Source organism: Loxodonta africana, chromosome 6, assembly GCF_030014295.1.
Source record: "Loxodonta africana isolate mLoxAfr1 chromosome 6, mLoxAfr1.hap2, whole genome shotgun sequence".
In the NCBI taxonomy this organism is placed as follows: Eukaryota; Metazoa; Chordata; class Mammalia; order Proboscidea; family Elephantidae; genus Loxodonta; species Loxodonta africana.
The window spans coordinates 77,805,736-77,820,412 of NC_087347.1; the positions used below are offsets into that span (position 1 = coordinate 77,805,736).

The following is a 14,677-nucleotide window of genomic DNA, read 5'->3' on the forward strand; positions in this document are numbered from 1 at the left end:
ATATTTCAGCCACTTCCCAATGAATGAGCTATTAAGTAATGAGCATGTTATCTAAATATTTGTTTTATTGTTGCTGTAATTGTGGTTTGGTTTGTTAATGACAGGAAATTTAGAAGAAATGCAATTAAACAATGGTGTTTTTATTAGCATTGTTATTTTTAATTATTTGTTTAAACCTCCAGATAGCATTAAATAAGAAGGCATATACTTTTTAAAAGAATCCAAGTAAAGTTTAATGTTTACATTTGTTGCAGAAACCTTTCTCTGCAAACGATGAATGATTCGTCCCGGTAAGAGCCTAGCGTGGCGCTAATGGTTAATCCCTGGACTACCAGCCTAAAGGTTGACTGGTTGATCCCATACAAAGGCCCCCGGAAAGAAAGGCATGGCCATCTGCTTCTAGGTCACAACCTCGAAAACCCTGCGGAGCACTTCTACTCTGCACACATGGGGCCTCCACGAGTTAGAATCCACTCCATGGCAACTAATAATAAAAAAATAACAACACAGAAACACTTCAGAGTCCCATTGTAACACAGCAAAAACTACGTATCCCAGAATGCATTTCTCAACACCTTTTCCTGGAGAATCCCGGAAGTCGATATCAACCAATCCCTTCATGGAGAACCTGTACTATCACCCAATCAGACGGCGCGTCTCTGCCCGGAGGCGGGTGGCGGGAGGCACTCAGATTTGAAATCGGAAAGTTGTGACGGCTGCCGGAGCGGTGTCCGGCGATCGCCTGTTAACCTAGTCTGCCGTGGGAGAAGCGCCGGCGCTCAGGCCTGCCGGTGAAGGTGAGGGGTGTGGGAGTTGAGCTGGGCTACTAGATCCGCCTGTCAAGATAGAGGCTTGGGGGCGTGGTGTGTGTTTTCGGAGACGTTGTCTATGAAATGGGGCGTCTGGGGCTATTTGGGCCTCTGGACCTCGCGGGGTGGGCAGCAGCGAGTTCGAGGTATTCTGGGTTTCACTGAACGACGTGTCTGTGGCCCTCCAGGGGGATGATTTAGATCATTGGAAGGTTTTAGCATCACAAGAGAACTGGTGGGACCTGGAGTCTGGGATGTAAGGGACCTTATCCTTTGGTGGGGTGGGGCACCTGGGACCTGGAGATCCAGGCTGGAATCAAAAAGTGTCAGTTGGAAGGGGCTTAAAAACAAAAAAACCAAACCCGTTGCCGTCGAGTCTATTCCAACTCATAGTGACCGTATAGGACAGAGTAGAACTGCTCCATTGAGTTTCCAAGGAGCGCCTGGTGGGTTTGAACTGCCGACATTTTGGTTAGCAGCCATAGCTCTTAACAACTATGCCACCAGGGTTTTCTGGAAGGGGCTTAGAAGTCAATTTTACTAGTGCATAAACGGAGTTAAGAGTCATTGCTCCCAGGTCATAGGGGGTGTGAGTGCCCTGTGCAATTCCACTCACCCTGGGAGGTAAGGGTGTCCTGGATTCTTGCCGCACATTAACCACAGTGAACCCCAGGTGGCTTCATCTACCTTGGAGTATCTAGAGTTAAAGGTAAGTTGTTAACCGTTTTCTAGCAAATATCAAACTACCAAATTAATTGGAATATGTGGTTGGTTTGATTTCAGTAAATCTTAAAGAAATATAATGCATGTTCTATTTGTTTTGTAGCATTGTCTCACAAAATGATAGAGGACGAACTTGTGCAATTCGATAAAAGCATAAATGAATTTTGGAATAAATTCATAAACACTGCCAGTGACACCTCCTGTCAGATGGTGGGACTAAGAGATGCCTACAAGGACTCCATGAAAGCATTTGCAGGTATTGAAAGTAAACTTGTAACTTGCTGTTTTTGTTTGCTGAACTGTTATTTCAGCTGAACTGAAAGTTCAATTTCAATTTCTCTTTCAGAAAAGTTGTCTGTAAAATTAAAGGAAGAGGACCGAATGATTGAGATGTTTCTGGAATATCAAAATCGTATGTGACAAATTGTCTTTTCCAGATTTTTTTTTAATTAAACATTTTTTATTCTAAAATCCCTCACTGAAGTAAAAGAATGTACAATGTGTGTGTGTGTATAATGTGTGTATATGTATACATATACTATGAGTTGAAAACAGACTTGTTGCCACTAGACAACAACCAAAACAACAAAAAAAGCCAAACCCATTGCCCTGGAGTCAATTCTGACTCATAGCAACCCTATAGGACAGAGTAGAACTGCCCCATAGGGTTTCTAAGGCTGTAATCTTTACAGAAGCAGACTGCCACATCTTTCTCTGGCAGATTGGCTGGTGGGTTCCAACTGCCAGCCCTTTGGTTGGCAGCTGAGTGATTAACCACTGCACCACCAGGGCTCCCTCCCAGCAACAACATATATAAAAAATAATAAGCTTTTATGTACCCAATACCCAGCTTAAGAAAAAGAGCATCTTATTTTATACCACCCTCTTCTCCCACCATCCAGAACTAGCTTGTCAATATTTTGTTTAGTGTTGGATGTTATATAAATGTCATAATATCGTAAGTATTCTCTTCTTTTTATTACTCAACTTTATATTTGTGAGTTTCATTCATGCTAATATATAAATGCAAATTTATTTTCTCATTGGAAATCACAGACTGGGGATTGAAAATTTGGAGCTCACTCAGCTCTTTGGGGTACTTAGTGAGTACTCTGATAGTCCTTCTCCCTATATTTTTACTACCTTTTTGCCTTTTCTACCACCCTCCCTGCTGTCCCCAGTAGATCAATAGCTTTTATTGAATTTTCACACAGAGGCCACAAGCTGGTGGCTACAGTCCAGATTCCCCTGGAGACACTCAGTTTAGTGGCACAGTATTTTTTTTCAAAGCAAAAAGAATGTTGTATTCTGCATATATTCAAAAAGGCGAAAGTGGGAAGTGGGAAGGCATGCTGCCAGAGCTAATGTCTGCCTGAATCCAAGGAAAAGTGGCACAATATTTTAAAAAATATTAAATTTAAATACTTTTGCACAGAGCATGTGATCTTTCATTTGTCACAATCTGCAATACTCTTTTGCCTGGCCTTGCCCACTTTATTCATTGTCTTGTCCCTGAAGGCATTTGAGTTTTCAACCCCTGGTAGATTATTATACTAGACTTTTATACATGTTTACTTTCTAAGCTGGCCTGAAGCTTCCATACCCTTTTGTAGCTCCTTTCACCCCCTTCTACGTAACCAGAAGCAAAAAAGAGAAACCTCTTTTGTTTGGAGGTACATGTGTATGATATAGTGATACTGAGTTTGGATCCTTTAAACACTCTTGGTTTGTAGGATTCCTAGGCATTAGATAATTTCAGTTTGAAACTGTCAGCTTTTAATACTGTGGATCTCAGAGTATGCTCTTAAAGATCAGCTTTTAATACTGTGAATCTCAAACGAAGTATGCTCTTAAAGATAAGAATGTGAAGATGTGCTCTGAATAGCCTGAGAGCATTACCAATATTTTTCTTTTAAATAGTCAATTTATACTTGAATAGAAGTATAATTTACTTAAAATTAATTAATTCAGTAAACATGTGACTGCTAACTCGCCAAGCGTAGAGGAAACAATGCATAAGGTTTAATCGGTACATAGCTCACAATTTATTGGAGGATATAGATAGGGAAACTGCAACCAAAATACACTAATAGTTGCTATAACAATAGAATGGAGTAGGTGCTGTATGAGCATAAAATCTGGAGGGTTTGATTTTTCTAGTAAGGACTCTAGAATACTTAATAGCTAACCCTTACACATGTTACATACCATGTGCAAGGCCCTGTACTAAACTCCTTGCATATATTGACTTTGAATCCTCACAACCCTAATAATGCTTTTAATCCATTGAGACTATTTTAAATCTAAAAGTGATTTTGCTAAATATTGGCATCTTTATAAGTAGGAGCATAAAGTGTTTCTCCATATATCCAGTTCAGATAGGTGTCTCAGACAAGCTTTATAATTTTTTTTCATACAGAACCCACATATTTCTTGATGTAGATTTTTCCTGAATATTTTGTTTGTTACCACTGTACGTAAGATTCCCCCCTTGCCTGAAGAATGCCAGTCTTGAGAGACCCAAAGGATTCCATGCTCAATTAAATTTGGGAAACAGATCACAATATATTTTCCTTTTGGAGAGTCATGATATTCAGGCCTTCAGAAGTTCTGTGATGGATCAACTAGTTTAACTTTATTTAAGAAAGCATTTGCTAAAATTACTTGTACTTGGAACATTTATTTTATTTGTAGTTAAAATATAGGAATGAAATGACAATAGAGATATTTTGGTTTATATAATATAATGCTGGAATACTGGTATTAATGGCATTTTATTTGAAAGAGTACAGATCATTTACATATTAGTAAAGTGAAAAAATTCAATTCTGAAATCCATAAACGTTATAAAGTGCCCCCCGGCTCTGCTTCTTTTACCTCAGTACTCTCCTCCTGATAGTTCTTGGGCTTTAGTCCCTTCCTGCCCTGTTTACCTTGATTACCACTTTTGAGACCACTGCCTCCGTGGTCACATGAGTCAGAATCTACTTGATGGCAACTGAGTTTGGCCTCTGGGCAGCGGGCCCTATGTAGCAGCAGTTTGTAGCTGGTATCTGGTTTTCATCCAATGGGGACAGGGTGGCCCTGCCAATGTTAGTCCCTTTCCTAGCTGAGAGCTCTGCTTTCTTCAGTGGCTTCTTTTGGCCAGGTTTATGGACAGGCTTGGTTTTTGTTTTGAAAATATGCAAGGGGTAGTTACAGAAACTGAATGGTTAAGAGGGCTTATGGGGGTGGTGACAGATATGGGGAAGGCAGGGAGGGTGGAAGGATTAGAGTGAAGAAGGGCAGGTGAGGTACTGACCAGTATCTGAGATAGCTACAAAAGATGCCAGCATTTCAGTATTTAAAAGTAGCAAGGAATAGCAAAAATCAATATTGCAGTCACTAATATCACTAATATAGGGTTGTTATTGAGTCAGAGTCAACTCAACGGCAACGGGTTCGGTTTTTTTTTTAATATCAGCAGGTATACTATTCTCGCTTGTGTATTAATTACTGGTGTTATTTATGAAGGCTATCAATTTTATAGTATTCAGTTCCACACATTCGTACAGATTCTCAGTGGATTTTTATGACTGTTCTAGGTAGGTATCTGTTGTCTACATATAATGAAAATTATCTTTTCCTTTCCAGTAATTTTACTGGTTATGTGTCCTGTGTTGTTCAGACACTTCTAGAGGAATATTGAATAACGATGATACAGGCACCCTTGTTTTATTTCTTTTGCAAATACCTCTTAGTGTTTCATTTTAAGTATATTGGAAGGCTTGAAAGATTTTTGTTTTGTTTCTGTTGTGCTAAAGAAATATCCTTCTTTTTTAGTTTAACAACCCGCATCAGAAGTAGGTGCTGAATTTATATAAAATACCTGTTTAACACCTGTTCATGTGATGGATTTTCCTAGTATTAGACCTTCACTATATATCCTTAGAATAAACCATATTTGCTCTTAGTGGATTATTTTTTATATAATTAATATTTTATTAAGCATTTTTATACCAGTTTTTTAAAGTAAGATTAGTTTATATGATGTGGAGGAGGCAGCGCTGTGTCAATTTTTAGTTTCAGAATTATTCTAACTTTGTAAACTAAATCTTTATAAAAATTATCCTTCTTTTCTCCCTCCTTCCCTTCCTTTTTCTTCCCTCCTTCCATTTTTCCTTCTGTTTGCTCTGTTCCAGAATAATTTATACAGCATTAGAATCAGCTGTTTCTTCAAAGCCCTGTGTGAAGCCATCTTCTAGAGTTTAGCTGTCTGGTGGTGGGCTTTACTTTTGTATTTATTTGGAGAGGGGAACTGCAGGGGTCATTGAGCTTCTAGTTTTCTACTTCTTGGTTTAATTCGGTATTCTCATTTAAAAAAGCACTTCTGTCTCCTCATTTTTGTTTTCAAAGACAATCAAGAGAGAATAGATTAGGATTTTTTTTCTTTTTGTTCTTGTACCATTTTGGAATCACTAGGAAACGCTTATCAATCAAAATTTCCTCTACTAAACTTATGAAAGTCAATAAATTTTGGTCTTTTCTTATCATAGATACATGTTGGACCGCAAAGCATATATATATGTTCTAGCTGATACCTTGTGCTTCTTACAGAGATCTGCAGGCAGAATAAGCACATTCAGGAAAAAAAAGATAACTTGTTAAAGCTGATTGCTGAAGTAAGATGCAAAAAGCAGGAAATAGAAGTACTGGCTGCAAATATCCAGGATCTTAAAGAAGAATATGCTAAGAAGAAGGAAAGTGAGTTTTCATTTTAGTTCATATTAATCTTACTTTCAGAGTGGTGATGATTCACAATTATGTGCATCTTACCTGTTCTCCAGTTCATTGCTGAAACTGAATCACACGCCTCAGAGTCTAGCCAGCCACTCATCTCTGTAAGGTGTCAGTGAAGTGAGCTAAGTGAGTTATTTTGTTTTGTTTGATTTAAAGGGCCTCCTCCTTTGATTTCTAATACAACCTGAGTGATAATAAAATTGATATGGGGGTTTCATGAAGTGGGGCAGGAGGCAGTTTGACTAAATAAGATTTGCCTGTAGTGTAATTTAGGTAACAAATATAGAGTGACCATGTATTTCCTGCCAGGAACTATTAAGCTCTCTCATTATGCTGCAAAGTCTCTTTCATATTCAAATCAAATGAATGTTTTCTTTAGAAAGAAGCCTTGTTTGGCCACAAAGTAATCAATTCTTAAATCTCTTGAAAACAGCGAAGCTTATTTTGTTAGTGCTTTTTCTAACAGAGTTTTTGTCCAGGGCTATGTTGTGAAATTATTTTTCTCATCTGCTAAGTATTACTTAGGGGTATTGTGCTAACTTTAAAAAAATTCTAAAATGTGATGAAATAAGGCTGACTTCTCATGAGAAATAGTTATGCTTAAAAAAATATTTTTCCAGTGAGGCAAATGGTATATCCTTTGCTAACCAGGAAAAGCAAATAGTATAAAAGAAGTCTTTCTGTTTCTGTGCTATCCATGCAAATCCATGGCCTATTTATTCGTGGTAAAAAAACTACATAATAAAATAGAATAAAACACTAGCTACCTGTACATATTAACCAATATTTTTTTCCAATTTGAATGAACAGAAGCCCTTTTTGCTAACTGGCAGAGGTAGAAACTGAATAAATGTAAGCAGACTCTTATCTGGCATCATTTTTATAGCTTTTAAGATTTTTTTTCTTAAATTAATTGTTATTTAAAGTATTGATACGTGTTTTCTTTTTTAAAATCATAGTTATATCCACTGCTAACAAAGCTATTGAAGAGAGGCTGAAAAGACTACAGAAATCTGAAGACTTGTATAAATATCGACTTGGACTAGAAATTCGAAAAATTTATGGTGAGTGTGGAAATCCTGGTGGCCTAGTGGTTAAGAGCTACGGCTGCTAACCACAAGGTCAGCAGTTCGAATCTACCAGGAGCTCCTTGGAAACTCTATGGGGCAGTTCTACTCTGTCCCATAGGGTCGCTATGAGTCAGAATTGACTTGACGGCAATGGATTGGTTTGCTTTTTTTTTTTAAATATTAATATAAATATAATATATGAGATTAAAAAGGTATACCTTTTCCTGAGCCAAGGAGAATTAAAAAAAAAGTTTTGAACTCAAATAATGATGACATTATTAACTAGAGAATAGGTAGAAATTATAAAGAAATTTTTATCAATCTAACATAATTACTGATGCTTTGGTTATTTGTCATCCAGTATTTTTGGCTTGGTGTCGATATGCAAATTTTTGTTCTTACTTGGTATTTTATCATTAGCATTTCTGCAGTTGCTACAGCCTTCATAATAATAGTTTTAAAATGGTGATGTAATAATTCATTCTTTTAATGTAGCATAATTTATTCAGTCTTTTATCTATTGTTTGACATGCGTATTGCTTCTGACTTGGCATTTAGATTTTTTAGAAGTAATACAGGGCACAGAGACGCCTCCATTTTTTGTATTTTCATGAAATTACTGTTAGAGAGGGATTACCGTCTTAAAGAATATGAGTATCTTGTGAGTCTTACACGTATATATGTCAATTTACAGCAATATCTATTGTGTCAGGAGTCTTTAAGACCATCCCCAGGTTCAATGATCCCCTAGAGGACTTACAGGACTCGTCAGATAGTCGTACTCATGGGTAGGATTTACTGCATCAGAAGGATACAAAACAAGATCAGCAAAAACAGCCTGGGCAACACCAGGCACAAGCTTCCTATCCCAGTGGGGTCACACAGGATGTCCTTAGCAGCGTTGAATTGTGATAACATGTAAAGTATTGTCTACCTAGGAAGCTTATTAGAGACTCAGTGCTCCAGGTTTTTATTGTGGGTTGATTATGTAGGCACACTGCCTGTCAGGTACCCAAATTCCAGACTCCAAGAAGGAAAGAAGGTATTCAGCATAAACCACATTATTTATACCGTTTTTTCTTTTTTTTTTTTTAGGCACAGTAAACTACCCTTATCAGTTAGGGAATAGTGGGAACACTCCCAAAGCTCTCAGAAGTCAGCTGTGCTGAAAAGAGTTAACGTTGCAGACCTAATTGCTTGTACTTAGAAAATCCTGCTTATAAGGTTGGCCCCTTGGTTGGGATCTAGAAACTTGGATTTTGTGAGGTTCCTAGTCCCCTAACTGATAAGGTGGCTTATTGGACTAAACTGTTTATGCAAGTAATATATTTTTGCTGAATACCTACTTTTGTCCTGGGAGTCTGGAATTTTGGTATGTACCAGGCTGAGGCTGCCTACGTGATCATCCCTCAGTAAAAACCCTGGGCGCCGAGTCTATAACCAGCTTCCCTTGTTGTTAACACTTCACACGTGGGAGAATTAAGTGACTATTGGGAGAGGATTCTGGAAGCTTGTGCCTGGTTTCTGTTGGGCTTCACTTCATGTGCCTTTTTCCTTTGCTGATTTTACTTTGTATTCTTTTGCCTTAATAAATTATAGCCATGGGTACGACTACATGCTGAATCCTATGAGTCCTCCTTGAGAATTGTTAAACCTGTGGGTCATCTTGGAGGCTCTAACATACCAGTCAAGGGCCAACCTTGCAAGCAGGCCTTTCCTAAGGTTTTAAGGATAGCAGTCTCAGGACACCCTGGAGCTGTAGTGGTTAAGTGCTACGGCTGCTAACCAAAGGGTTGGCTGTTTGAATCCGCCAGGAGCTCCTTGGAAACTCTATGGGGCAGTTCTACTCCTATAGGGTCGCTAAGAGTCGGAATCAGCTCGAGGGCACTGGGTTTGGTTTTTTTTTTTTTTAGTCTCAGGCCTGCTATGTTAATTCTTTTCTACACTCCTATTTGCAATGCATGAGAGTACTCATTGTATTCTTGCCAGATTGTGTTTTGTTTTTGTGGTTTTGCCAGTTGGCTAGTCATGAATAGAACTTTTAAAAAACATATCCATTATGCATTTCTTTGATTACTATTGAAAAGCTGACCATTTTTTCTTGTTTGTTTAACAATTCTATTTCTGTCTTTGATCGCCTGTTTGGGTCCTTTATCCATATACATCTATTGGTCTTGGTGTTTTTCCTATTACTTGGAGTGAACTTTTAATAAAAAATATTGACCCTTGATTAGAGAAGGACATGGTGTTCAACTTTGAACTCTAGATTCGGTGAGGAGCAGAATGGGGCGGGTGACTGGGGAATGGTGGCACTGGCTTTTCCCGCTCAGCTGGGCAGCTGACAAGAGGTGGGGCAGGGCAGGCAGCCAGGGAGTGCTGTATCTCCAGTGCTCACAGGGTGGGGGTGGGTGGCAGATGAGCTGGCAGGGGCAGGAGAAGGGGGTAGATTGTACTTTGGTCCCTGGCAGTCAGGGTGGCAGGGTCGGGAGTGGTTCATGCCACTAATCACCAAGAGGATGGGGGAGGGAGAGTATGCTTCTTTGGTTGCCAGGTGAGGGTGCTTAGCCACTTCCTGGTGGGTGCAGCCAGTAATTGGGACCTAGTCCCTACCAAATGCAAAGGGAGGGGGAGCTATCCAGGGTGTGGTCAAGTAGGGGACCTCCTGCTGTCTCTCTATGGATCTATTACCTGGTGCCTGCCACGCACCCTAATGATCTCAAGGACCACCACTGGAGAGTCATCCTGTCTCTGGATTTTGACTTCCTCCCTGCTCCATGGGTGCCAGAATCCCTGAAGCTTTTGTGCGTCTTCCTGTACTTTGCCTCCTTAGCTCCAGTTCATGTCCTGTTCACCTTTCTTCACTCTGGGTATATCTACAGTTTCTCTGTTTCCTATTGGGAGTTCCATGAAGTTGCCTTCCTGTGTTCCTCACCTGGGATTACTGCTGGCTTGGTTTCAAGATGGCCACACTGTGCCTGGCCAGCTGGCAGGACACCCCGCTCTGTTTCTCTCCTTGTTTGCTGTTTTTGTTCAGTTTCTTCCAGTCAATGTTTGATCTTAATTATTTATCCTTTCATTCAATGCTTAGGGTTCTAGGATTGTCATCTGTAACTGTTTCACTTGGTTTCTCAGGTCTTTGATATAGAGGGAGGACGTGGTGTGTCTGATTAAGCCGCCATCTTGGCTCCTCCTCATCAGTCAGTTTTAATGCTTGAAATTTATCTTTCATTTTAAAATAGAATTTTGTCATAGTCATCAAAGTCAGGAAATAATGTTTTCAGCAAGAGAAAAACCAAAATAGACCCCTTATTTTGCCTAGCTGGATATCTTATAAAATTTTTTTTCTCTGGCCCTCATCCCTCCCCCTACTATTAACAGTTTTTAAAAAATCTGGTATTCTGAGATAATTATTTCAATTTGAAGTTGAATTTTGAATTAAACAATGTGATCTCTTTCTTTACAGGTGATAAATTGCAGTTTATATTCACTAATATTGATCCCAAGCATCCTGAGAGCCCATTTGTATTTTCCCTGCACCTGAATGAAGCAAGGGACTATGAAGGTATCTTCATACCTCTTAACTAGCATTTAAGATTGGCATCCCCAAATGTAGTTTGAATCAGAAGATGAAGGAATGTGAAGAAGGATAATATTCGCACTGTTGTTTCTATTTCCAGTCTGATTTCTTGGGATTTTGTCTTCTAAAGGCTATGACTATACTTTCTTTTCAGGATGGCACAGTGCCACAGTGGCTGAAAAGTGTGCAAGAAGACCAAAGATCACTGCATTTTATATGCAGTTATGAATTGTCCTTCTAAAGAACTTAAAACTAAAGTTATAAAGAATATGGCTACCTAAATGAATATTATTAATTTATCCAAGGAGGTGAATTTTAAAATAGCCAGGATGTGATAATTATCAGAACGTGATCATTTATTTCCCGCAAAATAAATTTCACAGAAATTATCCCACCTGAAAATCCCAAACATTGATAATTAACTTAGTTATTGATTCTACTGCCTGCTAGAAGACCTTTGATTTATGGGAATTTATGATAATTTATATGGTAATAGTATGAACAAGAATAGAATGGAAATATGTTTATCGTTTTGACTTTTTCTACTGTCCCTACAGGAGTCCCTAGGTAGTGTAAAAGGTAAGGAGTCGACTACTAGCCAAAAGGTTGGCGGTTCGAACCTACCCAGATGTGCCTTGGGACACAGGCTTGGTGATCTGCTTCTGAAAGGTCACAACCTTGAAAACCCTATGGTGCAGTTGTACTCTACACACATGGGGTCACCATGAGTCGGAATTGACTTCACAGCAACTAAAAACAATTGTCTCTATACAAGCCCATTGCCATGTAGTTGATTCCGACTCATAGTGACCCTGTAGGACAGAGTAGAGCTGGGTTTCCAAGGGCCCTATACAAGTAATCCTTAATTTATAGGAATTCAGAAGAATGGTTCTCAGCTCCTTAACCTATGTGATCATCTTGAAGTATTTATAGCAGACACGCAGGGAACTGTTGAGTTGGCTCCCTGATGTGACCTGGTGACTCAGTTCCTGTGCTCATGGAATTTATATTTTGGGATCTAATTCACATACAAATGTTCTTTTTTTTTTTTCCTTTCTATGTAAATTTCTTCCAAGCTAATGAATGCTAGATTTTAAAAAGCAAACCTGAAAAACTGCATTTTTCCAAATTGGATATCCTCTATTGCTACAGTTTTAGACTCTTTAATAGTGTATTGAGATGGAATCTCTAGTATAAATTTTGAACCAAATGCTCTTTGCTAATCTTTCTCTGCTATTGCCATGGGCCTGGTTTCCTAAGCAAGCTCTACCAACGAGCTGGAAGTCTATTATGGTTGTCTCTCTTCCCCTCAGCCAAAGGATAAGATTGGTGGCAGAGAAACCTGGATCATTCTTTTTCTTTGACCCCCTTTACTGGGGACTTGCTCCCAATATGCTCCAGATGGCATTCTGTGTATGAGGGTCATACTGTTATTGGTGACTTTGAGCCGCATTTGATTAGTAGGCCCCGTAAATACCCATCTTGGAATAGCAACCACATTTTCTAATGACATCCATTTTACTTGTAAAATTTTAGATTTTTTTCCCCATAATTGTAAGTTATTAAGGGTTAGCACTGAAAGTTGTTCTTTTTTTATTTTGACCCCATAGCCAGAAACTAAAAGTCAGTCAGTCTGAAGTTTTGCAGAGAAAACTGGTTTAGTGGTTAAAAAAAAAAAACCCAGTTGAAACAAAATGTATAGGTCTAAGATGCATTTCTTTGGGTAATGGCATACTATATTACTCAGCTCATCAATCCCTTGAATGCCATTTGTTTAAAATTAAAACAAGATTGTAATACTTATTTAGCACTTAAATATTTAGAGATTAAAGGAAGGAAAGGCCCAAAGGGTAGTTAGAAAATAATTTTCTATGATTTTATCATTTTATACTCAAAGCATTTCAGTAAGTGGAATTGAAGTTCAAATTAGATGAGAGCATCTAAACTAGAAATACTTCTCTCCCACAAAAAATATTATTCAAATTGTCCTCATTTTTTCTTCTAGTGTTGGATAGTTCTCCCCATCTTGAGGGCCTGGCAGAACTTCAAGAGAATTTAAGGAAAACCAACAACTTTTCCGCCTTCCTTGCCAATGTTCGGAAAGCTTTTACTGCTATGGTTTATAATTAATGCATAAATAGTATGTAACAACTGTTTCTTTTTCTTCTCTATCATGTCTCTTTTAAAAAGAATTTTCGTTATCTGTCGTCAGCCTATAATTGTTTTGTATTTTTATAATATTTCTGTGTGGTATATTTCTTTATTTTTATTAAACTTAGAAAAAATTTATAAAGGAATATGTGTTCTTTTTATATACTATATGCTTTCCTTTTTTTTTTTTTTTTTAATGTCAGGCATGGGTATTTATAGAAGCGCTGGGAATGGGAATTTGTATAGCCAACCCTGTGTGTCAGTGATCGCCAAGCTTTTGTAGGTCATAAAAAAAAAATAGATCCGACCTAGGGTTGTCAGTTGTTTTAATGTACTTAACGAAATGAATATTACTGTCTATCATCCTTATCATCCTAGTGCCATAAAAGAAAGAATAGTTTTATCTCATGCTGAGAGGAATGTACAGTTAAAATAAAGGACAGTCCTTCACATCAGAAGAAAGTTGGCAGTATTTACCAAGATCCAGAAAAAAGATATATTTTTGAAAATCCAAATGCAGAATATTTATAACCAATTGACATTTCATAATATTTATACCATTGTGATCTGGATATAAGCTGCTCACCTTGGGAGTTTGTATTCAACACAGACTAGACCTCAAACGTCAACTTGTTCTCAAATTTTGTTTTTGTGACTGTCTTTTCCTTCTAAACTTGACTGTGCTTAGATATAATGGCCATAGTGGAAGCCAAATAAAACTGTTTTGGGATATCTCGGGCACACCTAAAAGCCACAGAACAATGCCCTCCATGCCTGCAGTTGCTTCTCCTGCCTTCTCTCTGAATACCCTGGGAAAAAAGTTCAGGACAATTGCCAATTTAGTGGGAATAGGAAAGGAGCTTCAGAGAACTTTCACTTGCCACGCACGCCTAGGACTGGGCCCAGGCCCTGCTCACCATATATAGCAGTCAGATTTATCTGAGAAGAATGCTATGGACTGGTGAAGATGTCATCACTGATCCACACCAGTGTGCAGGACAGCTTTAGGAACCACTGATTGGTATTCTCTGCAGAGATAAAAGGCTGATGCACTGCACTGCCTTAGGGATTGGAGTGTACACTGTTTACAATAGGGTGTTGGTGAAGAACACTGAATATACCACAGAAAACCAGAAGAATGAACAAATCTACCTTAGAAGAAATACAACCACAATGCTCCTTATAAGTGAGGATGGTGAGACTTGAAAGCAGGGGAGTATTTTCTATCTTGATATACTTCTGAAAATCAGAATGAAAACTCAATGGATCACAAAGGCCTGATCTGTAACTGATCATGTACATGGCGGAGGACCAGGCAGAGTTTAGTTCTGTTGTGCATGGGCTCCCCATGAGTCGGGGGCCGACTCTACAGCAGCTGTTGACACCAACAGCAAAGATGACGAAACAGCCACAGATCTCAGGGAAATTGTGCACAGAGTATGTGGCATTTAGAACTGGGTGGCTCATTGACAATAGTCTCTAGGGATGTACATCTTTATGGGAATGGTGAAAGGGAAGGCTATTAACTTTTGCATAAGCCTTTATCTGTTCAGATATAAAGGCCTTAA

General features: G+C 38.6%; 1 protein-coding gene across 2 annotated transcripts; it reads left to right on the forward strand.

Moving 5' to 3' along the window:
- Positions 1–675: 675 nt before the first annotated feature.
- SPC25 (SPC25 component of NDC80 kinetochore complex) lies at positions 676–13,225 on the forward strand. 2 transcript variants are annotated; one of them, XM_003405808.4, is made up of 7 exons: positions 676–797; positions 1,636–1,788; positions 1,879–1,944; positions 6,129–6,275; positions 7,271–7,375; positions 10,845–10,943; positions 12,964–13,225. In XM_003405808.4, the coding sequence occupies exons 2-7, from the start codon at positions 1,650–1,652 to the stop codon at positions 13,086–13,088; spliced, it is 681 nt and encodes a 226-aa protein (XP_003405856.1). In that variant the 5' UTR covers positions 676–797; positions 1,636–1,649; the 3' UTR covers positions 13,089–13,225. The 2 variants fall into 2 exon arrangements, with proteins under 2 accessions (XP_003405856.1, XP_010601154.1); XM_010602852.3 differs by lacking the exon at positions 676–797 and adding an exon at positions 834–1,518.
- The last annotated feature ends 1,452 nt before the right edge of the window (positions 13,226–14,677 follow it).